The sequence below is a fragment of the Phyllosticta citribraziliensis genome (genome assembly GCF_038025025.1).
Source record: "Phyllosticta citribraziliensis strain CPC 17464 chromosome Unknown J3D65scaffold_9, whole genome shotgun sequence".
Taxonomy (NCBI): domain Eukaryota; kingdom Fungi; phylum Ascomycota; class Dothideomycetes; order Botryosphaeriales; family Phyllostictaceae; genus Phyllosticta; species Phyllosticta citribraziliensis.
Window position 1 is genome coordinate 1,050,185 of NW_027117346.1, and position 22,331 is coordinate 1,072,515.

Sequence of the window (22,331 nt, forward strand, 5' to 3'; positions counted from 1 at the left end):
CTCTGCTCAAGAAGCATCCAAGTCCTCTAAATTATTACTCATGTTCCTCGGAGAAGGTGTCACAGTGGGTGTCGAAAGAAATGAGACCTCCTGGCAATGTGAGTGCGTCTAGGGAGCATTCATACACTGCCGTAGCTACGTCCAGGAAACAGTCATTCATTGGCGCAGCTAGAAGCAAGGCGTCGCATCTCTTTCGACACCCACTGTATGGCCTCTGACATGATATTCACACGTATCCATACAGCTTCCCTGTACACTGAATACAAGGCCAAAGCAAGCCTGATCTCGAGCCTTTCGGACCCCTGAATGTGGCTTACTCATCCACGTTCTCGACAGCCACCTGCGGGACACCAGTGGCCTTTTGTTCCCTCTCCTCCAAAAGCTCGCGCTCCCTCTCCGCCGCCGCCTTCTCAGCCGCGCGCCTCAGGCTCCTCTCCCTCAACGCCGCACGATCGACCCAGCCATCTCCCCTCAACATGCCCATTCCCTTCCTTACGACACCGCCCGTGACGGCCTTGGGGTCGCGCTCGTAGACGGCATTGATGAGCGCCAGGCTGGCGACGAAGAGCAGCACGTCGCCGTTGCGGACGCCGCGCCACCACTTGTGCTTGACGCCGACCTTCCAGAAGCTGTCGATGCTGGCGCGCAGCGAGTAGAGGAACGTGGCGCGGCCGTTGTCGCGCTCGAGGATGGCCCACAGGCCGGCCAGCATGCCGCCGAGCACGAAGCGGCCCTGCGGCAGGAAGCTGCGCGGCAGCCAGGCCTGGAAGAAGCAGATGCTGGCCCACGCGGAGCCGATGGAGCCCGTCGCGAAGAGCGTCATGCGCAGGACGTTGGCCGCCAGCTTGTGCAGCGTGGCGAAGGGCGCGTTGACGAAGGACTTGTAGCGCGGCAGGCTGAAGATGGTGAAGATGATGGCGAAGAAGCGTGCCGCGGCGGGGACGGCCGTGATGAAGTAGGTTATGTAGGTGCGGGCGCAGGAGGGATCGTGAGGGTGGAGGAGCGCGCACGAGAGGGATTTGATGGCCGGGTGCGCTGGCGAGGTTATTGGAGAAATAGTTGTCAGAGTTCGGGGAAGGGTACGTTTGTGGGGGAAGAGGATTGGAGACGTGAAGGGACTGAAAATGTTAGCCGGTATTTCGCGGTCGAGAAGCAGAGAACTTACGGCCAGCGGAGACGCGCAATTTCTCCAATGCTGTCGACGATGGAATAGGTGTCGGGCCAGGGAAGATTGCCTCTGTAGTTGTGAGGCCGCTGCTGGATATATTGCGGCGATTGCTTGAGGATGAAGCGGCCGTAGGCCTCGGGGAAACAGTCCCTGTCAAATACAAATGCATGCAGCAACTGACCGCATGTTGCAGGAAATATCAGCCACGAGCCAAACCACCATGGCGTGTCCTTGAACCACCCTCTGTCTTCCAATCCGTTGTACGCGAACTCTAAAGATCTAGTCAAGACATAAATGGCGATGGTGACGCGCAATTGATCCGCTGGATAGAGACCAAGGAAGAAGCCCGAGAGACTGGCGCCTATGGCTGGCGCAAGTCTGGCTGTCAAGACCCGGGTGACACGGGGATTGCGCCGCCTGAAGGGTCTGGCATTGTCATCCAGAATCGTGTCTCGCAGGCGATTGAAGAAGCGGTGGAGGATGCGGTGGAAGAAGAGGATCAACGCGAGGGAACTCGAAAGACGCAAATTGGACGACTTCCAGAACGGAACCTTTGATCGCCTGCTTGATCATGAGCAAACTGGGTAAACGTGTTGGACGGGAAGCGTACGGTGGTGGATGTCCTCTAGTCAGAAACCTCGACTTTATCGTCTCCCACAATCTGAGCGCAGCATATGTGGAGAGTCCAAGACGGACTGACGCACGAATGGCAGCGGCATTGTAGTCGTCTGTGCCCTTTGCAATGGCCTCGTAGCGGCGCGGCGAAGGGGCCTTTTTGCGCGCGGCCGGAGCGCGCGAGATCAAGTACTGGTGGAGTAGGCGGTACTCTCGCGCGCTGAGAGTGTAGCGGAGAGCATTTCGCAGAACGGGATCGACCTTGTCAGGTTTGCCAGACGACGAAGACGAGGCGACGGACGTCATGTTCAAGATGGTCGGGGAGGCATGGCACCACAAGGGACGTGGAGTGGGTCAACAGTGAAGGTCCGAGTGGAATGCGGGACATGGTACCCATGACTCGCGAGCCTCGGCTCCACCCGATCCCGTCACTCGCTGGCGTCGGTTTCGGTGAGCCGAACGGAAGCTTGTGAAGACGACGGCCTGAAACTCGCTCTGGCGTCTACACATATTCTATCAAGGCGGACGCTCTTCTCGAACAAATTCTCCGAGTGTCGCTGCGTTGCCAAGCCAGATCATTACCACCTGGATAGTATCAACACCCAGCTGCGACCTGTATCAATCAGCCACACGAGCACTTGGAGCGCCAGGCTGAAGTCGAAAAGCAAGGAGTACTCCCACTCCTACCTGCAGGAACCAACGCTCTGTTCGCCGTACCGTCGGTCAACACAGCCCTCGGATTGCAGCTTCGGGACATGACGTCGTTCCTGGCCATCGCCTGCTGTGGACCACGTGCGTTGAGCCATGAGTCTGTCCCCGGGTTTCGTTCTCTTGCTACTCGTTTGCAGGCTCCAAGGGAGTCTCCATCAGCATGGCGCAGCAACGTTTTGCCAGATGTGAAATGATGGCTCAATAGATGGCCCCCAGAAAAGCCTCTCGCCCCCACTGGGGCTGAATCCCTTTCACAGTCCACCAGCTGTTGATCCCTTGTGGAACGTGGCCATGAGCCATGCCCGTAAGAGCATAGGCTGTCCAAATTTGTACACCCTCTGTGGCTTGCACGCGCTGCTGACAGGCGCCGATACCAAGCCTTTGCCCTGAATTGGCATGGTGTGTGTCCCAATCAGCCCTTCGACGACCCTGAGATTTGCAGAAGGCCGCCGCATGCAAACCACTGCCTAGAAATTGAGGGCACAAAAATATTCCTTCTTTCTTCTGTGGACCCTGCGCTACGCCCTTGGGGACTAAGTCGACCGTCTACATAAGGTCTCTTTGTCCGCTACAGATTCTTGCACGCTACCAACCCACCAACTCTCCTCGTTTCCCCAAACTACACCGTTGCCGCGCGCAGTCTCACGTTTATACCAAGACTTCTGCCTAGAATTACGTCAATTCGACACGAGAAGATGGAGAAACAAGCCAATGGCGGTAGGTCCTCTCTGCTTCCCTGTCAGCATCCTCCTTGAACGGCCAGCCCGAGTGCACAACGACTCAGCTCTCCATTTCTTTATCCGAAGACCCACTTGGCAGCGAGAGTATATCTCTGGCGATTTCCCAAACGAAGCTCAATCTGGGGAAGCGTTCAGTGCAGCACTCCAAGGCAGATACAAAAACACACCTCCCCCGTGATCCGTCTCGAACTTCCCTTGGCGTTCAAGACTTTCAACATCACCTCCACACATACACGCCGCCATGGACGTCAAGACCGCCGAGAGGCCCAGCTCGATGGAGCTTCCGACCTACAGCAAAACCGACCCACAATCAGAATCCTCACGGTGTTCGTTCGCCGCCTGCCCGCTCCATTAGCACATCACCGAAACCACGACTCCGTCCACAGGCTAACGCCACCATTTTCGCAGCACCAATCATGACGCCCGACCAGACCGGGCAGACGATGCCCATGTCGCAGATTCAGCCAGACCACCAGACTTTTGCCCGTGAGGGTTACGTCGACCCCAACCAAGGCTTTGTCGGCCAGCAACCCGTCGGCGGCGACCAACAATTCCGCACCGCCACGCCGCTGGCCAACCTGCAGCGCTCCGCCGCGCCCGTCGACTGCCCCGCCTGCGGCGCGCGCGCCCTGACCGTCACGAAGTTCAAGACGGGCAACACGACGCAGTAAGTAACCTCAACGGCTGCTCAGCACGAAAAAACACGCCCAGCCGGTCTGGCGTACAATGGCGCGCAGTTGTTATTTGGATGGGATATGGTTGACTGACTGTCTGGACAACAGCGCCTGGGCCTTTGGTGTCTGCATCTGCGTCTGCCTCGGATGCATCCCGTACCTGGTCAAGGGCACCAAGGACGTCGAGCACCGCTGCGGCAAGTGCAGCAAGCACCTCGCGACGTGGCACCGTAGCGGCACCACCGAGGTGCTGGCGCACGCTTGAGCAAGCCGTCCACCTACCTCGACTCGCTCGCGAACATCGATACTTTTTTGGGTTTCTCCGGCGCGGTTGTTGGCGGCGTGTGGCTATCCTGGGTGCCTCCTCTTTTCTTTTCTTGATCTTTCATTCGTCGTTCTGGGACTGGACTGGATGGATTGGATGACTTCGGCGACTCGGAAAGACTGCAATGTACGAATAACGGACGGATGTGTTTGGGCCGGGTAGGGAGTGGCATTGGGAAGCGGTCGGAGCTTGGTATATACCCACAGAACGAGACGGTGTGAAATGAGGCGGTTTAGACTCGCTGACTAGGTATATCTCTCTTCCTCGGCTTTGCAGCCTTCCGCGTCGTGAAAATGGGGCCAAGAGAGACTAGTCCTCATGATTCCATCTCTTGACACAAGATCGCTCTTCTTATTTCCCCGGCTCTTTGTGTCTGTCGCGGCTCACCGATCTCCGTTGCCTGTCTTGGACGCGCCAATTCCTTTGCATGACGTCGTCGCAAGAAGTGATCGCCTCGGAATGACCGGAGGAAAGAGTGAATGTGGACAAAGAGGACAAAGACCAGCCTGGCGTGGAAACACAGACATGCTTCAGATGATTATGCGTCTTGTTCACACCAACAGCCGGAATTCAATCAGTGTTCAGGTCCGGGTTGGGTCCGGGTGCAGCTCGCATGCGCAATGCGGTCCGTGCGCAGATCACGTGCGTGGTCCAAAAAAATTCGACGCAACACCAAATAAATTGATCTCCAGCTTATTGACACATCAAAAGAGAAGGTCAAAAGGAATTCCGTCGCCGGGAATTGAACCCGGGCCTTGCCGGCGCTTCACAGAGCGAGTCGGACCCTCTTTGAGACTCTTTGAGAGCGGCAAATCCTAGCCACTAGACCACAACGGATTTCATGAGAAGGCGCTCAAACAATGCGCATATAACTTACAAATTGACACCAGGTTTGATGATCATTCTCTTGCAACTCTTTGTCCATTCCCTCCATTCCGGTTAGATCTGAAGCCATGCAGAAGTGATGAAGCGGGGACACGGGAAAGTCTTTGTAGCCGGCCGGGGGGCTTGTGGGTGGCGTTCGCTGGCCGCTTCCAGAACCCCAGTCAAGTCAGGCAAGAAGCCGACCACGACTGGCCATTCTGCATATCAAAGAAACCGCAATAGATCTCCGAGTTGAAGCTGTGACGCTTGAGCATTTTCAAATGTGATATCCGCAAGCTGGTACCTTTGCGCGTGTGAGGAAAGTCTGACGAAGCGGTTCTGCCGGTGGAATGCTCGTGGCATCTCGCGCATTGAAAGTCCTAGTCTAAAATCACTTGTCCGAGTTTCAAGCTCCAAATGTGGAGCTTACGGGAGATCGTTGTATCAGATGAAGTTGAGATGTTGGACCGCGTGGTTGTAACTCGTTGAGATTACAGCGCGACTCACTGATGAAAGTCTCAAACTTCTTCATGTGCATTTTTCAGGCAAAGGCTATACGCAAAGCTTGTCGTTTCCTGGAAATTTAGCCCCTCGGCAAGGCTGTTGGCATGTTGGATCTAATGCTGGAAAAAACTGTACATTATTGGTTGGAGGTTCATGTCTTGATCGCACGAGCGTTTTAGGACCTTTCTGGCATGTGAGTTGGACAAAGTGGAGGTGTTCCCATACGGCAGTTGTAGGTCACATTCAAGCGCAGTCGCGTTGCGTCAGTACGTACATTTTCAAGCCTTCGCAATGCATACCGATGAGGAGTGTTCAAGACCCAGTTCGCAAAAGCTGCGACCGTATGCCATGACACCAAGCCTCGCTTGCATAAATTTAGAAGATGTGCCTGGATTCGGCTACTTCTCGGCGCAAGTGGCCATGAACATAGGCATCATGACGTAGGTATAGCAGCCGACTGAAGAACGAATGGCTTTCGATGTCCAAGAGTGGTTTGTCTTTGCTCCGCTTTTCGGTAAGTGATGGATTGATTGGGCTCAGGTCAGAGAGTCCTGGGGCTGCCGCGAGGCTCGAGCAATGGCTCAAGGGTGAGCAGCCTGTAATGCATCTACAATTGGGAGGGGTTGCTCCGCTATCAGACGAGGCCAAGGCGTTGGAGTGGAGGAGCGAGCGGCCATCGACACTTATACGAGCAGCAGGCTCAAGAGCAAGGAAAGTGCCCAGCGTGTGGGACGACAGACATTCCGTTGCATTGACTGTAGCTAGGCGCCGTTATCAGTTCGGAACGGGAATCGGTCTCGGAGAGGGCGGCGAAGCATGTTACACAGATGTACAAGTCGGGGTACCAAGGGTGTCGAAAGTTCGGAGGTGGGCAGTGCGCTGTAGATCCAGAAGCGCATTGCCAGAGCATGGCTAAAACTCGCAAGAACTTGTGGTCAAAACGAGAGACAATGGCAGCGCGACTTACATTGGCATTGACGGGGTTCTGGTGGCATCATCGGGAGCATTCGATAAGGACTCCCACGCCGCGTAGCAGGAGAACAGAATAAGCAGGCGATCGGCAATGCACACATATGGTCCCTGGCCCGGACAGAAAAACACGAGAGGCGAGGTCAGATAAGGCGCACCCTCGAGTGTTTTTTTTTTATTTTTTTCGCGCGTCTCTTCGCAGCAGAAAATGTTGAGAGGGTCAGGGTGGGGATCCATGTGGTGTTGTACTGGATCTCTCAGAGTGGAAGGCAGGCTATTTTTGGTTTGTCGCGCAGTGGCACCCGCAGGACCCGCAGTTGCAGGTTTGGTGTCAGGGCGGAACGATTTTGCTGCGACACGAGCTGGATTCGTGTTTGCGCGCGGTGGAGGTCCAAAACGCAGAGGTGTTGGTTTTGCAGAGGCACGACACGAGTAGGAGTAGAGGCGTAGAGGCGAAGAGTCGGGTGTCTCCTGTTGATTGACGGCGGACCAGGTTGGAGGCCGTGGAGAGAGTTGTGGAGACGTCGACAAGAGGTGAAGATAAGGTAAGCGGCGTGGAAGTGGCTGAGACACTAGGCCACAAGGGGAAATGCAGACGAAGCGGGCGACGATTGGCGCAGAAGCGCTGCACTGCACATCCCGGACCATCACACTGGACACTGGACACTGCGCTCCGCTCCGCGTTGCCTCACCAGCCACTCACCCACCTCACCCATGCCCTCCCTGACTCTCCAGCTGCGGCGAACGACCTCTGACATTCCTCTTCCGACGTGCTGATGCGTCACCTCCGTCGCAGAATGCTGGCATCCACCACTCACTGCAAACGTCGGCTGCCCGCCCATTACCCACAAATTCGCCAGACACGTAACCTGCCGCGCCCACGGCCGCCAGCCATGCCCTCTGCTTCCAATGGCAGCTCCCTCCTGCCCGTCTCCATCGCTATTTTGAGATGGCCCTTCCCATCTTCCCTGCTTTGCCCTTTGCGACCATCCTGCGTGACGATCGCTCTGCCACTATCTGCTCCCTGGCCCGCTCCTCGGTGCTGCTCCCACTCCACGTCTCCCGTACTGCCTGCCTCTGCCTTCGTCTCACTCCACTCTGCTCGTACTTTGCTCTCGACTCCGGATACATAATTCTGCCCCTCGCCTGCCATGCGTGACCCCGGGTTTACCGCTTCCTACTGCGCAGTCGACATGTCTACCGCCGCAAACCAGTCTCACGTCCAGCAGCAGCCTCAGAACCTGCCTCCTCCGTACAATATCGACTACACAGATGAAAAGGCAACTCGAGAGTACTCCAAGTGGCACCCCAAGTCATGGGGGAAGAACACGAAACGAGCCGCCTTCTTTGGCGTGTGCGCCATCATCGTCGCCATCATCTGCGGCGCCTACTTTGGTGTTCGTGCAAACAAGTACCCCAACTACAACAAGCTAAATTACACTTTGCGAGACACATGTAAGTTTACCGCACTACTGGTCAAGCAAACCTGACAATATCAGACTCTGGCTCCGACTTTTTCGATCGCTTTGAATACTTTACAGGTTATGATCCCACCTCTGGTTTCGTCCAGTGAGTCTCTCTACTCTCTGCTCAGCGGATTATACTGACGAATGATCCCAGCTACGTCGACAATGCCACAGCTTCATCCATGAATCTGACCTATGCCTCCACTGAACGTGCAATTCTTCGGGTCGACACTTCTGAACAGAGCGCAACCACTGGCCGTAAATCCGTGCGCATCACGTCGAAGCAAACGTACGACAGCGGTCTCTTCATCTTCGACATTGCGCATACGCCCTACGGTTGCGGCACTTGGCCCGCTGTTTGGCTGTCGGATCCTGCCAACTGGCCTTACAATGGCGAGATTGACGTGGTGGAAGCAGTCAATAGCGTGCCACATGGCCAAGTGCAAATGACCCTGCACACCACTAAGAACTGCGACATGAACCGGAAGCGCAAGATGAGCGGCACCAACATCAAGTCAAACTGCTACAACGGCACCAACGACAATGCCGGCTGTGGCGTCTATGGCGAGCAAAACACCTTTGGCGCGGGTTTCAACGCTGCTGGCGGCGGAGTGTACGCCATGGAATGGCGCGACGCTGGCATTCGCATCTGGTTCTTCGATCGCAATTCACTCCCCTCGGATCTTTCCGCCGCCATCGATGTCTCGGGCGACACTTCGTCATCGTCAAACTCGACCACCGCTGCCCCTGATCCGTCCGGCTGGGGCGAGGCCATGGCCGACTTTCCCGGCACAAACTGCGACATCAGCTCGCATTTCCGCAATCAGAGCATCATTGCGAACATTGACTTGTGCGGGAGCTGGGCTGGTACGGAGACCGTGTACAACGGACTTGACTCGTGCCCCGGCACTTGCACCGACTACGTTGCGACCAATTACAGTGCCTTCACCAACGCGTACTGGGAGTTCAACAGCTTCAGAGTTTTCCAGGCCGAGTAAACGCGGGTATTTCGTTTTTTCAACACGGCAGCTTGCTCCGCCCGTCTGCTGGTCGACTGGTGGCGATGGCTGCCCGCCATATTCTTACGATATGAATTTGATGATTTGATGGGGCTTACTTGAAGAGTGGGTGGGGTTTTGGCTTTCAGTTCCTGGATCATGGCATAGGCATGGCATTTTTCTTCTTCGGGTTTGGTTAATGACGTTGTCGAGGGTAATAAGCACATGGAGAGGCACAGGTTTGGTGTGCTGAGTGCTGGATGGTGGATGGTCATAGATACCCAAAAGTGACGCTCACGCTGCGTGTATAGATTGGTTGGATAGGCGGCAAATTATTGTCTTTGTATCTTTCACTGTGAACTGCTTTTTCTTGAGTCGTTCTCCTACTCCAGATTCCTTCGACACGGCCCTTCATTGTTCGCAGCCAAACCTGCAAATTGAAATTTTGCAGATAAACCGGTTTCAAGCGCTAGTTTGACTGGCTACGTCGTCTGCACCTATCCAGACATGTGCACATTGCACGTTTCCAACGCCAACGCAACATCCTTCTCGGGACCAACGACACGCACACATGTGCCTGACCGTCTAGTGGCGCCATTCAGAGAGTGCCTGCTCCCAACGAACCACCAGACCCTGTGATGTCACACCAGACTGCAAACTCCCGTTGCGGTGTGCAGCGGGGAAGGGGGACGCGTCACCGACCGGCGGCCGCGCAGCCCTGCCCATGCCCTATTCCCCTCCCATTTGCTCCGTCGTCTATCGTGCTGCGTTAACTCGAAACGCCACCTGCCCGCCGTGGTCGGCCACCCGCGGATGCCGTGCTCGCTCATGGGCGGCGGGGCGTGGCATGGCGTGCGCGGCAAGCGGAGCTTCTACATGCACGGCGGGACCAGCACATTGGGTACAATTTTGATCGTGATTGGGCTTAAGTGAGGCGACGGTGTTGGGAGCTTGACGGGTAGGAGCAGATGGCGAGAAGATGCGTTCATGATGGAGTGATTTCAAAGGGCAGAGTAGTCAAGAGAAACTGGAGCCAGTTGATGACGTCGAAGCATTATGAACAATCATCTGTAGGAGTGACAATTTCCTCGAAAGTCTTGTTCATCATCCTCGGATTGCGAAACGTGAAAACGAAGGGTTCTGTGGACGAGACTGGTGCGAAGAAGAGCATCAAACCATTAAGCCTGCGGGACAAAAACGAATGACCGAAAGAGAATCCCATGCCTTTCAGACGGCACGTAGTACAGCAAAAATTGATGGAGACTGGAAAGCGATTTGTAGACTCTAGGTTCTGAAGACGTTTTGAAGGAAGAGTTGAGATACAAGAAAAGGTCAGAATTGAGTTGAAATAAGGTTGTGTTGGCAAAACCTTGAACACCAGCCACACTACTCGTAAGGCGTCGACTGGGGCTGGCATCCGTATGCTTGGCAGGAAAGCCCTGAGTACGGAGATCGAGTCGCGCTCGTCTAGAATGGCGAACAAGGGCAAATTCAGATGTTTGCAAATCAAAGCCATAGATGGAAAAGTGGTGAGAGAATGGTCGACGAGAACGCTTGGAGAAAACGTTGCCGGTCACGTGAAGATCTTGGCACCTCCGAAATTCTGGAGCTCCGCAACCCAACACGACCTCCATCTGTGCATTATCGAGTCGCCTTCCACAACCAAAATGCGGCAACTCACTCGTCTTACGCGGTCAATTGATCGCACGCTCGAATCTACCGTCCGACCTTCAGCTTTCTCCCCCGTTTGCAGCACCTGCCGCCAAACAGCCGCGCCGTTTTCCACCTCGTCGACGCGCGCCGCCGATCTGCCCAAGAAGTCAAGCCAAGGTCTCGAGGCCATCCGCAGGAAGCTATGGGGCACCGCCACACCGCCTGGTCGCGAAGATCCTTACGACCCCAAATCGCCCATGCGCCAGATTGAAGAGACGGAATCGAAGCCGGTACGGCCAGGACAAGCGGCGACTGCCGAGACCACCGCGGAAGCGGAAGAGGACACCAATTTGCCGAAAGTGGGACCTAGGAGAATCAACCGATCATCAGGAGACGGATATCAGCCCGCGAGGACGTGGGAAGGTTTGGAATGGGTCGGCACTCCCGATTGGGCTTGGAAGCAGAAGTCGATACCAAGCTTCAAAGGGCAAGTAGGCCCCTATTGGACTGCTCTGTGCGAGGATGGTACCAGAAGCGCTGACTCCAGTCTCACAGTCGTCTAAGCGCAGACCCAGAGCAACAGGCGGGCGATATCCAGGCGGCACTCCGGAAGGCGCTGATCGAGGTGGTTGCTCAGAAAGAAGTATTTCGGTACGTCATCATAGCGGCGAAACAGGGAGGAAAGCCAAATTGGACAGACCGGGTCCAATTGGACGTCGACAGGAACAAAAAATTGGTGCTCAGATACATCAAGAAGACCAAGGACGCGCAGGCGCTGGAGGGCGAAAAACCTGCTTGGTTTGATGCATCACTTAGGGATCCCGGATTCAAGTTCCAGGTAATCTCAAGCGCAGGTTTTGACCGGATTGCATGCTGACGCCAACAGGTTGCCAAGAGGTTTTTGAAAGCTACCGGAATTCCCGTTTCCGACATTGCTCTCCAACAGAGCAACGACCCAGTGCTTTTACTTCACGCCATCAAGAAACAAATCAACGTTACGAAGAAGGAGAAGCTCGCTGAAACCTTGAAGAACAGCTCTCGCTTCCAGGAGCTGACGAACGTCAAGATTGTGGACAGAAGAGTCACCCCAATTGACAAGGAGAAGGAGGTTGGCAGGTGGAAGCTCATTGAAGATGAGCTACTTGAGAGGGGCTTACCCGTCACCGGAAGGCCTGTGGTTCAGTAATGGAGACTTGGAGGCTCACAAATATTGCATCTTTGCATGGCAACCGCCAACGGGCGGGGGACTTGAAACATCCAACGCCTTTCCCGCTTCGATGACCGGAGCGGTGGCCACCTCGAGTTCTCCAAGTCCTGAAAATGAGGAACAGTCTGGAATCCACTCAAACACGGTGGAGGGCTTTGTAAGATGCCGGAAAAAGGTCTCGCGGTTGTTGTGCTACCCGGACCAGAGCAGTGCCACTCAGAGAATCAACTACGATCAGTTTTGCTCCAACCACCGTTTCACAGTCAAGCGCAAAGCGGCAATGGTGATTGCTCACATTTGGAGGTGAAGCTCGAATACTGTACATTCTGCAATGCGGTGCAGTTCAACAATAAGATCCAACCCTCCAGGATCGACCAACAGCAGGTGCCGGTGTCCACATGCCCCCTCCCGCTGGCAACTGTCGGAATGCCAGCGTTTCTGAATGCTCACTAGATTCACCGGCTGCTGGTTCGGTAAAACCGAACTAGCTTTTGTCACACCATGAATCATCAGTTCGATTTTAAGTGGAGTTCTGGAATCTAGGCAGGGAGCATTCCTCCGCCCGTCGTCGTCTGTTTTCCTATCTTGAAATCTCTTTCCATTCCAAGAACACTACACGGTTTCTGCTCGTGTGACTACCACATGGGAGACGGGTGTGGCGGCGTGTATGGCGATCAACTTCGCACAGAAAGCAACCCATTACTGACTGGCCTTGAATCGTGTACTCTCATACTAGAGCCCTTCTCGTCGTACCCAAACATTCAGTGGAAAATCATTTGAGAAGAACGCCCACCTGCAACTTTGGATATTAATAACAGGGCGCCTCGTTTACGCTCGAGTGCAGCACGCGCATCCAGGAAATGCGAGGTCTGGGCTTGGAGCTGCTGCATGTCGCGGGAGGACCCGGCGCCGCGAAATTGCAGCATCTCGCGCGAACAACCCTTGCCAGACTTCCATCATCACGCCGGAGGTAGAAGACGTCACATTTGGACTCGAAATCTAGTGTCAGATCGAACAGTGCTACCGCGGGTTGGACACGGAATGTTGACTTCCAGTAGACCACAGGCATTCACAAAATTGCTTTTCCGGTCAATCTCGAGGCTACACGCCCAGGCCGGTGGGCCTTATCTGCAAGACGCGGCGGGTTACAACTTTTGCAGCGCCGTAAATGCAAGACTTGCAAAAAGTACGTACCAATTCCACGGGAGCAGACAGAACAGCTCATGATGCGTCTGCTATGACTGCAACCTCTCAACAATATAGCGCGCTGCCTGGGGTGCTACAATTTATGCCGTCTGCCAGCGCTATATTGAAAAAAGGTGAAGCCATAGGTTGGAATGCTCATGACGAAACTGGCTGCAGCCAATGAGGTACACTGCATGGCAATCCCAGCGTCGTGCAGCTTGACCGGCCCATCAGCCTCTTCTGCCTGAGCTGCAAATCAGGTTTCTGCAGCGAGGTGGGTGGCTTGCAATATTTCACCTATGGTACATTGCTTTGCAGTATCTCTCGGCTCGGGACTGCGCATGTCTTGCTTGGCGCAGCCCTACAATTACTTTGGATTTGCAGGACAACCACTCGAGTGTGATTCAGACGCCGGAAGCTCCTCTCGACTGCACGTCATTCAGCTTTCACGGAGCGATGGAGCGCAGAGGATCCAGGCGTTCATCCCCTGCATGCGGTTCGGCGCGACACCCTCCCTTCTCATCAGCTTGTCATCCACACCGCCGACCGCGGAGTCATGCCCGCCTGCCTGGAGGTACCAAGTAGCGGCGTATCTACTACGAGAGTTCATCTTGGTGAGCGAAAAGCCGCGCTCCGTCGCTTCCAAGAGATGCGCTAAAGCAAGTCAGGAGACACGCTTCGCCAAAGTCACCGTCTGACTGGTGAGCAACGCGTGCTTGAAGCCAGCCCGTGGTTGCTCAAATAACACCGTCAGCTAGAATTGTCGCTATACGGAGTCAAAGACGGATCCTCCTCCGAAAATCGCTTCGTCTGAGGAAGCACAGGGCTCGATTGCCAGCAGCAGCGTGCGTCTGTGGCCTGAGACCTTTTCTCCCCCCAAGCGCGGTAATCGAAGGCCCTGGTTCGGGATAATGGATGATTGGACCTTTCCAGCCCACAGATCGAAAGATCCCTCGCAGGGCCAATCACCTCGACGGAGCTGCCGTAAGCCATCTCATAGAGGTCTGCAGGAACACCAGAAGATACGGTGGCGGTGCGCAAAGTCTTTGCTCGAACCCTAAAGAACCGCCAAACGCCACCATGTATTTTGGGCGGCAGGGAGCTGACGTCGCGGCATGTCATGAGACGTGGCTCGGTCAAGGACTTGGTCTTTACCGGATATCTGGACAGCGCTGGAGGATGAGAAGTGAACTAAGACTCAGCCCCGGCCTGATTGGTGATCACGACCTGACGTACCTAGGAACCCGGTGAAAGGGGAAAACGAGCACGGCAGCGCCACGGTGAGGCAAAACGTGGTCAAGATTAATTGTCCGAGCGCCCTCTTGCCCACCCAGGGCGCGCTAAGCTTGTCACTTTGCTTTTCCTGTTGGTCGAGTCCGAGGTGCAGTCGAGGCGGAGCGGAGCAGAACAAGTGGTCGTGTCTTTCGGACTGCATTCGTGCTCAGGCGACTGGCCGTCCCGAAGGTCGCGCAAGTCCCAAGCAATCTTTTTATTCCTTTGTGGCGAATGGTATGCAGGTAACATCTGCATGCGCCGGAGATCCCGCATGGGTGTCAAGCAGAAAGCCTCATTCGACAATGGCCTCGTCACGGTGCTTGCACCGCGAGGCATAACTTTTGCTTGGAGAAGGTATATAAAGGTTGGTGGGATTCACCTGGAGAGCATCATCAGTTCATTCCATCGAGCCATCAACAGTTCTCACCATCAAGACTTTCCTGAAAACCTCCACTTCACCTCTTTCCGCCGCTCCAAACATGGCCTTTTCCCAGAACAACTCTCAAGCAACTCGCCAGGCACAGCGTGGTCCAAAGGACCCGTGGCCCAGAGACCCGCCTCAGGGAACTTCTTAAATCAACACCTCCAGCATCTGGTATGTCTCAGTAAACACTTTATCAAAGCATCCTCAATGTTGACATTAGCTTCGGAAGCAGTCACAAGTCAGTCCTCAGAAAGAGCAAGACCGAAAAACCTCTACCTTCAATCAACGCAAAAAAATCCCTCACGGTCTCAAAAATCATTCGGCTGCGACCATCCTCGACAGGATGGTCGCACGTACACGGCGTTGGCAGAACGGCTGCCTGAAGATTTGATAGATGTCATAGACGGAGCTAAAAAAAAATTGGGGAACAATGATTGGACTTTTTCTCAGTGCAGGAGTTTTTTCGAACGGGCGTCCTTGCTTTTTAGAGTCTAGACTTACTCTCCTCTGCTGCTCATCACCACCCTAATGTTTAATCTGCATATTAATACTTTGGAGGTATACTTTCTGTGTCTCACACGCTTGCGACTCCGCTTTGCCTCTGCTTCTGTGATGGATGTGGCCGGTACCATTCCAGACCATGGGCCCAAGAAATAGCTGCAGCAGATCATCGCCGGTCACTGCTTGATCACGATGCATTATCCTCCGATTGGCTGCTGTCCAGTAGCTCACGAAACGTGACTCACGACCAACCGTTACGCTAACCTCTGATTCCTCTCACGCAGGCACTTGAAAACGGCTCATGGCAACCATGGCAACGAGGGAAAAACGCCTTTGACGTATAAGCTTTGTAGCTCCTTGCCTGGGCTGCCTGCGGTGGTTCGTTGTGACGGTCGGCCTCTGAACTTTCTCCGAAGCTGACGGAGAGCGTACCATCGAGGAGGAGGAGGAGGAGCGTAAGGAGCATCCCTCAGCTTCCAGCAGTCACCCGGCGGCCGCACGACTTCTCCACTTACCGCCGCATTCTTCTCAAGTGAGCTCATGTCCAAATCTCCTGACCGAGCATCCACACTACACGCGTACATTAGTCTCGTAGCAAAGACAACAACCATCATAGGGCATTGGTGCCCAACAGTAGCGAGGAAAAGCGTTGAAAGCAAGACTGCGAGTCCGCCTGCTTGGGTTTGCTTTGTGCACCCTCTGGTTGCTGCTGCTGTTGCTGCTGGGCCTCGAGGGAGATCAGCAGTCGTGCACACACACCTTGGTACCCGAGACTAAATTTGCGAGTGTGGGTGTGGGCGTGGGCGGCGCGTGCGAGGCCTTTGCATATGTATGTACCATGCGGGATCGAGCGAGCGAGCGAGCGCGAAAGAGAGTAGAAAAAAAAAAAATGCAGTGCGACAACAGGCTGCGCCTGCTGCGGACGCACCGCGGTCTCTTCCCCAAATTGACGCGCGCCGTATTCCTCAGCTCTTTCTTTGTTGATGTTCGAGTTGGACCCACTCCACCGCGTTGCGTGTGGTGGTAGAGAATGAAAGTGACTGTCTTGCCGTCGGGCAAGCCGATGCAAGAGAGAATGAGACGCGGATGCAGCGTGTCGTACGGACAAGGCCGAAGACGGCTGAGACGAACGGGTTTGTAGTTGCGCCACTCGTCGTCAGGTCTTGGCTCGCCTGGCTCGCGTGCGCTGTGGATAGACAGACCAGACGAGTTAGATGACGGTGGGGTGGCGATGGTAAAGGGATCAGTGAAAGTCGGAAGGGAAAGGGGAAGCACGAGGGAGCTCGCAGCGGCTGCAAGCCACAAGACCACCATACCTTGAGATCGCCGCAGGGGTTCTCTGGTTCTCTCCTGGTGTTGGAAGCCACGAATGCTCCGGGTTTGGGGCAAACCATCCATTTCGCAATCATGCCATGCCTCCAGATCTTCTAAATCGTGTTAAATGATGAATGAAGAGGATTACACCAAATGGCTAAGCCGGAATGAATTGATCCCACAAAGATTCTACCAATGGCTGTCCAAAATATGATGGCATCCACCTTTCAAAACGCCAATCGCACAATCAACCCCGTCCCAAAGTGCTCCCAGATCCGCAGTCCTCGCCTACCTACTTATATAAAAATTGTCATGAAACTATCCCATCATGCTCAAGCAGCACCACCTGCTGTAGCAGATCGCTGCCTGTATTCCTGAAAGTCTCGTATGCTCTGCTCGCCTTCCTTGTCGCCGTCGCCAGCCTGCTCTCGCCTCCACTCCTCCTCTTCCTTCTCCAACATGGCCTGGAACCGCGGTTGCTGGCCGCGGCTCACGTAGACCGGTCGACTCCTCCGAAGCGCCGCGTCCCGCGTCAGCAGTATGTGCTTCGTCGTACTGCCTGGGCACTCGAACATGGCTTCACCGAGCAGGCGCTCCATCACTGTGCGCAGACCACGGGCGCCTGTGCTCATCTTGCCGGCCGCTCGTGCGATTTCACGGAGCGCCGGAGAAGTGAATTTGAGCTCGATTCCTGACAACGACAGGAGTTGTTCATACTGCTTGACAAGCGAGTTCCGCGGCTCAGTCAAGACCCGCACGAGTGAATCCTCATCCAGTGCCGAAAGTGCGCATGAGATGGGAATGCGGCCAACAAGTTCTGGAATGATGCCGTACTTTTGTAGGTCAGCGGGTTCAACAAGATCAAGAGTGTTGATGTCACGGCTGGAGGCCGAGGACGAAGTGGAGTTGGACGGAGGATCAGCCATGTAGAAGGGAACGTGCTTGCGATAAAGCGCCTCTTCGCCCTTGAAAGCCGTTTCCATCGCTCCAGTTTCAGGGTTGGAGGCGCGGACTGGTGCGCCAAAGCCAATGCTGCCTTTGGAAATGCGGTCAAGGACAATCTTGCTCAGACCGTTGAAAGCCCCGGCGCAGATGAACAGGATGTTGTCGGTGCGGACATTGAAGACTTCACTCCGCGGGGGTGATTGTCCCGTGTTCATGCCGCCTGCTCCTCCGCCACCAGTACCACCAGGTGGGCTGTAGGTGTAGCCCGAGGGGTGTCCTCCAGAACTTTTGGGGCCGCTAGCGGCGCCCCGCTCAGGCTTTGCTTGTATTTGCAAAGTTGTACCCTCAATAATCTTGAGGAGAGCTTGTTGAACGCCTTCTCCGCTGACGTCCTTGCCATGGCTGACGCGGGCCGTGGCTATTTTGTCTATTTCATCCAGCACGATGATGCCTCGTTCAGCGGCCTCGACGTCGTAGTTGGCAGCAGCCAAGAGTCTTTGTACGCAGACGTCGGCATCCTCGCCAATGTATCCCGCTTGGGTAAAGGGCGTGCAGTCAGACATGCTAAAAGGAACAGCAAGCACCCGAGCAAGCGTCTTGGCCATCAACGTCTTTCCAACTCCCGAGGGTCCAAACAGAAGAATGTTCGATTTCTCAATGGTCATGGGGCTTTCATCCACTATGGGTGCATCGCCAAGTTTAGGGTGGGCGGGCGGCGCCGGCGATGGAGAGGGAGGCTCGACAGGGTAAGAATGGTCCCAGTCGTTGGTGGTTTGTTGCTGGCCAGGGAACTCATCTGAAGCAGACAAGTCAGCAGCGCGCGAGAGGTTGTCGGCGGTGCCATGGCTACCTTCGACTGGGTGGCGGTGCCCCATGGTTCTCCGGGCTTGCTGCTGCAGGCGCTCATTCTCCTCTTCTTCTAGCCGTTGCAGCTCCTGTACCCGCTTGTAGTGGTTGTATACGGCTACACTCAGGACCCTTTTTGCCCTCTCTTGGCCCACGACAAACTGGTCCAGATGTTGCTTGAGCGCTTTTGGAGTTAGCCGCGGGGCGCCGAGGTTGCTCGCTCCTCCCAGGGGTCCCGCAGTTGGAAGTCCAGGCTCATAGGTGCTCGTGAAGCCGCTGGTAAAGTCTGCGCGGTCATAGTAGCCCGAAGACGACCGCGAGGCCGAGGTTTTGAAGCCGCGACTTATGGAAGCCAGAGAGAGATAGGACAGGCGGAGCGGAGGCGCCGAGTGTATGGTGAGGCTGGCAGCAAAAGCCATGTTGGGCAACCGAACGGGAGCAGTCGTGGTCGGATGACGCAGGCAGTCCTCAGCTTGTAAGCAGCGTCAGTGGCAGGGTTGCGCGAGATGTATGAAATGAAGGCTCATCGCATGGCGATGGCTTCACTCCAGCGCGGGTACCCGCTTGAGTCAGCGCGGCGGGGTCAGCGCGGCGGGGAACAGGCAGCGGGCAGAGGCAGAGAGGAGGCTGGGGCCGCGATGAGAGGAGAGAGAAAGACGAGAAGGGGCAGCGAGGCACAGGAGATAAGAGGGAGAGGGAGAGCGACGTCGAGATGTTCGCGGCCATGGATGGGTGCCGGTGCCGTCGTGATTGAGCTCTTGACGCGCGCGATCCAAGCTCCTTACCCCAGGCGGGGCTAGCCCCGTTGCGGCAAGGCGCGGCGGATGACGTCTGGGCGAGCCGTATGTTTGCCAAAGGGTGCGGGTGCATCTCAGAGGCGACTGGGCGCAGGGAATGCGCTACTGTATGCCCGCAGGTGGAGAGAATTCATACTCTTCTCAATCCCTACCCGCTACACCTGCAGCCTCTACTTAAGCCTCGCCCGCCGTCGCGTTGTCTGCTTGCTGTGCTCATCTCAACCATCCCTCAACGTACCCACTCCTCTCCGCATGCCACTCTGATCTTCCCCACCCGCCATGGAAATCAACAACGCCTCTGACAACTCGGTCGTGGGCGACTCTGCCGGCTCTCTGCCCTCTGATGGCACCGGTATCTTATCTCGCCCGTCTCCAATCCGCTGCGCCGTCGTCTGACCTGACCAGGCATTGTATCCCTCGATCCGTGGCTGTCGCCCTTCAAGGACGGTCTCCGCACCAGGTACAAGAAGGCCCAAGACTGGATCAAGACCATTGGCGACAATGAAGGTGGTCTGGCCAGCTTCAGCAAGGTAAGGTGGCGGAAGCTCCCCCCCCAGCGCCTGTGCTGATCCCGCCTGCAGGGATTCGACAAGTTCGGGTTCAACGTCAACGCAAACAACGACATTGTCTACCGCGAGTGGGCCCCCAACGCCCTGCGCGCCTATCTGATTGGCGATTTCAGTAAGCCGTCCGCTTTTGCAGTGTCAATGGCAACAACTGACGTGAAATCTCACAGATGGCTGGAACCGGGACTCGCATCAGATGACCAAGGACAACTTCGGCGTCTTTGAAATCATCCTCCCCGCCGTCAATGGCCAGCCTGCCATTCCGCACGATTCGAAAATCAAGGTACTGCAGCTTGCCGTGGTTGGGATGCAAGGCTAATGGCTTGACAGATATCACTGGTCGTTCCAAATGACCATGCGCGGCAGGAGCGCATCCCCGCATGGATTACACGAGTAACACAAGAGCTCTCCGTCTCCCCCGTCTACGATGCCCGATTCTGGAACCCACCCAAGGAGCAAAAGTATGTCTTCAAGCATCCGAGGCCGCCCAAGCCTGCAAGCGCCCGCATCTACGAAGCCCACGTTGGCATTTCATCGCCCGAGGGCAAGGTTGCGACCTACAAAGAGTTTACGGCCAATGTTCTCCCCCGGATCAAGCATTTGGGATACAATGTCATCCAGCTCATGGCTGTCATGGAGCATGCTTACTACGCCAGCTTTGGGTACCAGGTCAACAGCTTTTTCGCGGCTAGCAGCCGCTACGGTTACCCCGATGATTTGAAGGAACTGATTGACACGGCCCACAGCATGGGCATCTCCGTCCTGCTAGACGTCGTCCACAGCCACGCGTCGAAGAATGTCTTGGATGGTCTCAACATGTTCGATGGCAGCGATCACCAATATTTCCACGAAGGTGCAAAAGGCAGACATGAGCTGTGGGATAGCAGGCTGTTCAACTACGGCAGCTACGAGGTCCTGAGATTTCTCCTCAGCAATCTTCGCTTTTGGATGGATGAATATCAGTTTGACGGTTTCCGATTCGATGGTGTCACGAGCATGCTGTACACCCACCACGGCATCGGAACGTAAGTCTGATTTCGAGTCCTCTTATCGTGTGTATGCTGAATTTGTCTAGGGGTTTCTCCGGAGGGTACCACGAGTACTTTGGTGACAACGTTGACGAAGAGGGCGTTGTGTACCTGATGCTGGCAAACGAGCTGCTTCATAGTCTCTACCCTAGCGTCATCACCATCGCCGAAGACGTGTCTGGCATGCCAGGACTGTGCGTTGCGCTCTCTCTGGGCGGGATCGGATTCGATTACAGACTGGCCATGGCGATTCCGGATCTTTACATCAAGTGGCTGAAGGAGAAGCAAGACATTGATTGGGACATGGGGGCCCTGACCTTCACTCTGACCAATCGTCGGCACGGCGAAAAGACGATTGCTTACGCCGAGAGCCACGACCAAGCGTAAGTGTCCCGGTTGCTTGATTTGTTCAAGGCTGATGTTTGTAGGCTCGTTGGCGACAAGTCACTGCTCATGTGGCTTTGCGACGCTCAGCTCTACACCAACATGTCTGTCCTCACTGAGCTAACACCGGCCATTGACCGAGGTCTTTCGCTCCACAAGATGATTCGCCTCGTCACCCATGGCCTTGGTGGAGAGGGCTACCTCAACTTCGAAGGAAACGAATTTGGCCATCCAGAGTGGCTCGACTTTCCGCGCGAAGGCAACGGCAACAGCTTCCACTACGCACGTCGACAATTCAACTTGGTGGATGACCAATTACTTCGCTACCGCTTCTTGAACGAATTCGACAGCAAGATGCAGTGGACCGAGGAGAAGTATGGCTGGCTCCACAGCCCTCAGGCATATATCAGTCTCAAGCATGATGGAGACAAGGTCATTGTCTTTGAGCGTGCGGGGCTGCTTTGGATTTTCAATTTCCATCCCTCAAGCAGCTTCACTGACTACCGGGTGGGCGTCGAGCAAGAAGGCACGTACCGAATCGTCATCAATACGGATTCAAAGGACTTTGGCGGTCACGGAAACGTCGACGACACCACGCGTTTCTTCACGACACCATTCAATTGGAATGACCGCAAAAACTTTTTGCAGGTCTACATTCCTTCAAGAACGGCAATTGTAAGTCGTATCCATTGGTGGCATTTTCAAGATGGAGCTAACATCGATAGGTCCTTGCGCTCGAAAATACCCTGTAATTGTGAGAAGGAGGGGTCGAACGGACAAGTTTCGGGAGTGGATGCGAGATGGAGATGTCGGATGGAAGGCGTTGGTTGCTAGCTACAGATGGGCATAGATTCACAAAAATTCAACTCACCCCCTCTTCATAGTCGTCGAGGGGAGTTTTGGCCCAAACTTGACCTTGCTAGCATCCAAGGGGCCGAGAGAGCGGTTACGAATGGAGGCGAATGGAGTTTGGTCCGAGTTCGGCCCCAACGCGGGGGCTTGCCTTGAATTTGCCATGAGTGATGTATCCGCAGTTCGGCACAGGCGCGTTGACGCTCTCGAGAAGCGGTTGACATGCGAGCTGCTTGACCAGGCGGCTCGACTTGCCGCAATGGTAGAAAGGGCCGGCCGTGGTCAGCATACCAGCAAGCTGCGAGGGGAAGGCTGGCGAG

General features: G+C 55.3%; 8 protein-coding genes and 1 non-coding gene across 9 annotated transcripts; 4 read left to right on the top strand and 5 right to left on the bottom strand.

The window, feature by feature from the left end:
- Nucleotides 1-72: 72 nt before the first annotated feature.
- On the bottom strand, nucleotides 73-2,354 carry J3D65DRAFT_470803 (uncharacterized protein). The gene is made up of 3 exons (XM_066796506.1): nucleotides 1,779-2,354; nucleotides 1,166-1,729; nucleotides 73-1,118 (listed from the first exon to the last, which is right to left on the bottom strand). The coding sequence occupies exons 1-3, from the start codon at nucleotides 2,087-2,089 to the stop codon at nucleotides 314-316; spliced, it is 1,680 nt and encodes a 559-aa protein (XP_066653125.1). The 5' UTR covers nucleotides 2,090-2,354; the 3' UTR covers nucleotides 73-313.
- Nucleotides 2,355-3,011: 657 nt separating this feature from the next.
- On the top strand, nucleotides 3,012-4,624 carry J3D65DRAFT_632368 (LITAF-like zinc ribbon domain-containing protein). The gene is made up of 3 exons (XM_066801012.1): nucleotides 3,012-3,211; nucleotides 3,643-3,901; nucleotides 4,017-4,624. The coding sequence occupies exons 1-3, from the start codon at nucleotides 3,190-3,192 to the stop codon at nucleotides 4,171-4,173; spliced, it is 438 nt and encodes a 145-aa protein (XP_066653126.1). The 5' UTR covers nucleotides 3,012-3,189; the 3' UTR covers nucleotides 4,174-4,624.
- A 336-nt stretch (nucleotides 4,625-4,960) lies between these two features.
- On the bottom strand, nucleotides 4,961-5,070 carry J3D65DRAFT_t116. Its single transcript has one exon. It is a non-coding gene; the product is annotated as a tRNA-Glu (tRNA).
- Nucleotides 5,071-5,778: 708 nt separating this feature from the next.
- On the bottom strand, nucleotides 5,779-6,761 carry J3D65DRAFT_632374 (uncharacterized protein). Its single transcript, XM_066801013.1, has 2 exons — nucleotides 6,569-6,761; nucleotides 5,779-6,362 (listed from the first exon to the last, which is right to left on the bottom strand). The coding sequence occupies exons 1-2, from the start codon at nucleotides 6,672-6,674 to the stop codon at nucleotides 5,977-5,979; spliced, it is 492 nt and encodes a 163-aa protein (XP_066653127.1). The 5' UTR covers nucleotides 6,675-6,761; the 3' UTR covers nucleotides 5,779-5,976.
- A 490-nt stretch (nucleotides 6,762-7,251) lies between these two features.
- J3D65DRAFT_632378 (glycoside hydrolase family 16 protein) lies at nucleotides 7,252-9,494 on the top strand. Its single transcript, XM_066801014.1, has 3 exons — nucleotides 7,252-8,025; nucleotides 8,070-8,139; nucleotides 8,191-9,494. Exons 1-3 carry the CDS (start codon nucleotides 7,722-7,724, stop codon nucleotides 9,032-9,034), a joined length of 1,218 nt encoding a protein of 405 aa, XP_066653128.1. The 5' UTR covers nucleotides 7,252-7,721; the 3' UTR covers nucleotides 9,035-9,494.
- A 1,207-nt stretch (nucleotides 9,495-10,701) lies between these two features.
- J3D65DRAFT_669784 (uncharacterized protein) lies at nucleotides 10,702-11,873 on the top strand (the record flags this gene model as incomplete). The annotated part of the gene is made up of 3 exons (XM_066803228.1): nucleotides 10,702-11,212; nucleotides 11,263-11,525; nucleotides 11,574-11,873. The coding sequence occupies 3 exons, from the start codon at nucleotides 10,702-10,704 to the stop codon at nucleotides 11,871-11,873; spliced, it is 1,074 nt and encodes a 357-aa protein (XP_066653129.1).
- Nucleotides 11,874-13,709: 1,836 nt separating this feature from the next.
- J3D65DRAFT_632394 (uncharacterized protein) lies at nucleotides 13,710-14,576 on the bottom strand (the record flags this gene model as incomplete). The annotated part of the gene is made up of 2 exons (XM_066801015.1): nucleotides 14,316-14,576; nucleotides 13,710-14,251 (listed from the first exon to the last, which is right to left on the bottom strand). Coding segments are annotated over exons 1-2 (617 nt in total), but the record flags the coding sequence as incomplete, so codon positions are not given.
- A 2,101-nt stretch (nucleotides 14,577-16,677) lies between these two features.
- On the bottom strand, nucleotides 16,678-19,123 carry J3D65DRAFT_632399 (P-loop containing nucleoside triphosphate hydrolase protein). Its single transcript, XM_066801016.1, has 2 exons — nucleotides 18,389-19,123; nucleotides 16,678-18,334 (listed from the first exon to the last, which is right to left on the bottom strand). The coding sequence occupies exons 1-2, from the start codon at nucleotides 18,801-18,803 to the stop codon at nucleotides 16,926-16,928; spliced, it is 1,824 nt and encodes a 607-aa protein (XP_066653131.1). The 5' UTR covers nucleotides 18,804-19,123; the 3' UTR covers nucleotides 16,678-16,925.
- Nucleotides 19,124-19,460: 337 nt separating this feature from the next.
- On the top strand, nucleotides 19,461-21,911 carry J3D65DRAFT_605113 (1,4-alpha-glucan-branching enzyme; the record flags this gene model as incomplete). Its single annotated transcript, XM_066798329.1, has 8 exons — nucleotides 19,461-19,533; nucleotides 19,587-19,711; nucleotides 19,763-19,862; nucleotides 19,918-20,030; nucleotides 20,078-20,772; nucleotides 20,823-21,158; nucleotides 21,204-21,834; nucleotides 21,885-21,911. The coding sequence occupies 8 exons, from the start codon at nucleotides 19,461-19,463 to the stop codon at nucleotides 21,909-21,911; spliced, it is 2,100 nt and encodes a 699-aa protein (XP_066653132.1).
- Nucleotides 21,912-22,331: the final 420 nt, after the last annotated feature.

What these genes read in the sequence shown, in the direction of transcription:
- J3D65DRAFT_470803 (XM_066796506.1), bottom strand. Translation starts at nt 2,089, where the DNA reads ATGACGTCCGTCGCCTCGTCTTCGTCGTCTGGCAAACCTGACAAGGTC. An exon ending in ACTAGAGGACATCCACCACC is followed by an intron (nt 1,730 to 1,778) that starts GTACGCTTCCCG and finishes ATGATCAAGCAG; the next exon opens with GCGATCAAAGGTTCCGTTCT. An exon ending in ATTGCGCGTCTCCGCTGGCC is followed by an intron (nt 1,119 to 1,165) that starts GTAAGTTCTCTG and finishes TAACATTTTCAG; the next exon opens with TCCCTTCACGTCTCCAATCC.
- J3D65DRAFT_632368 (XM_066801012.1), top strand. Translation starts at nt 3,190, where the DNA reads ATGGAGAAACAAGCCAATGGCG. An exon ending in GGAGAAACAAGCCAATGGCG is followed by an intron (nt 3,212 to 3,642) that starts GTAGGTCCTCTC and finishes CCATTTTCGCAG; the next exon opens with CACCAATCATGACGCCCGAC. An exon ending in AAGACGGGCAACACGACGCA is followed by an intron (nt 3,902 to 4,016) that starts GTAAGTAACCTC and finishes TCTGGACAACAG; the next exon opens with CGCCTGGGCCTTTGGTGTCT.
- J3D65DRAFT_632374 (XM_066801013.1), bottom strand. Translation starts at nt 6,674, where the DNA reads ATGTGTGCATTGCCGATCGCCTGCTTATTCTGTTCTCCTGCTACGCGG. An exon ending in AGAACCCCGTCAATGCCAAT is followed by an intron (nt 6,363 to 6,568) that starts GTAAGTCGCGCT and finishes AACGGCGCCTAG; the next exon opens with CTACAGTCAATGCAACGGAA.
- J3D65DRAFT_632378 (XM_066801014.1), top strand. Translation starts at nt 7,722, where the DNA reads ATGCGTGACCCCGGGTTTACCGCTTCCTACTGCGCAGTCGACATGTCT. An exon ending in TTACACTTTGCGAGACACAT is followed by an intron (nt 8,026 to 8,069) that starts GTAAGTTTACCG and finishes TGACAATATCAG; the next exon opens with ACTCTGGCTCCGACTTTTTC. An exon ending in CCCACCTCTGGTTTCGTCCA is followed by an intron (nt 8,140 to 8,190) that starts GTGAGTCTCTCT and finishes GAATGATCCCAG; the next exon opens with CTACGTCGACAATGCCACAG.
- J3D65DRAFT_632399 (XM_066801016.1), bottom strand. Translation starts at nt 18,803, where the DNA reads ATGGCTTTTGCTGCCAGCCTCACCATACACTCGGCGCCTCCGCTCCGC. An exon ending in GCACCGCCACCCAGTCGAAG is followed by an intron (nt 18,335 to 18,388) that starts GTAGCCATGGCA and finishes TGTCTGCTTCAG; the next exon opens with ATGAGTTCCCTGGCCAGCAA.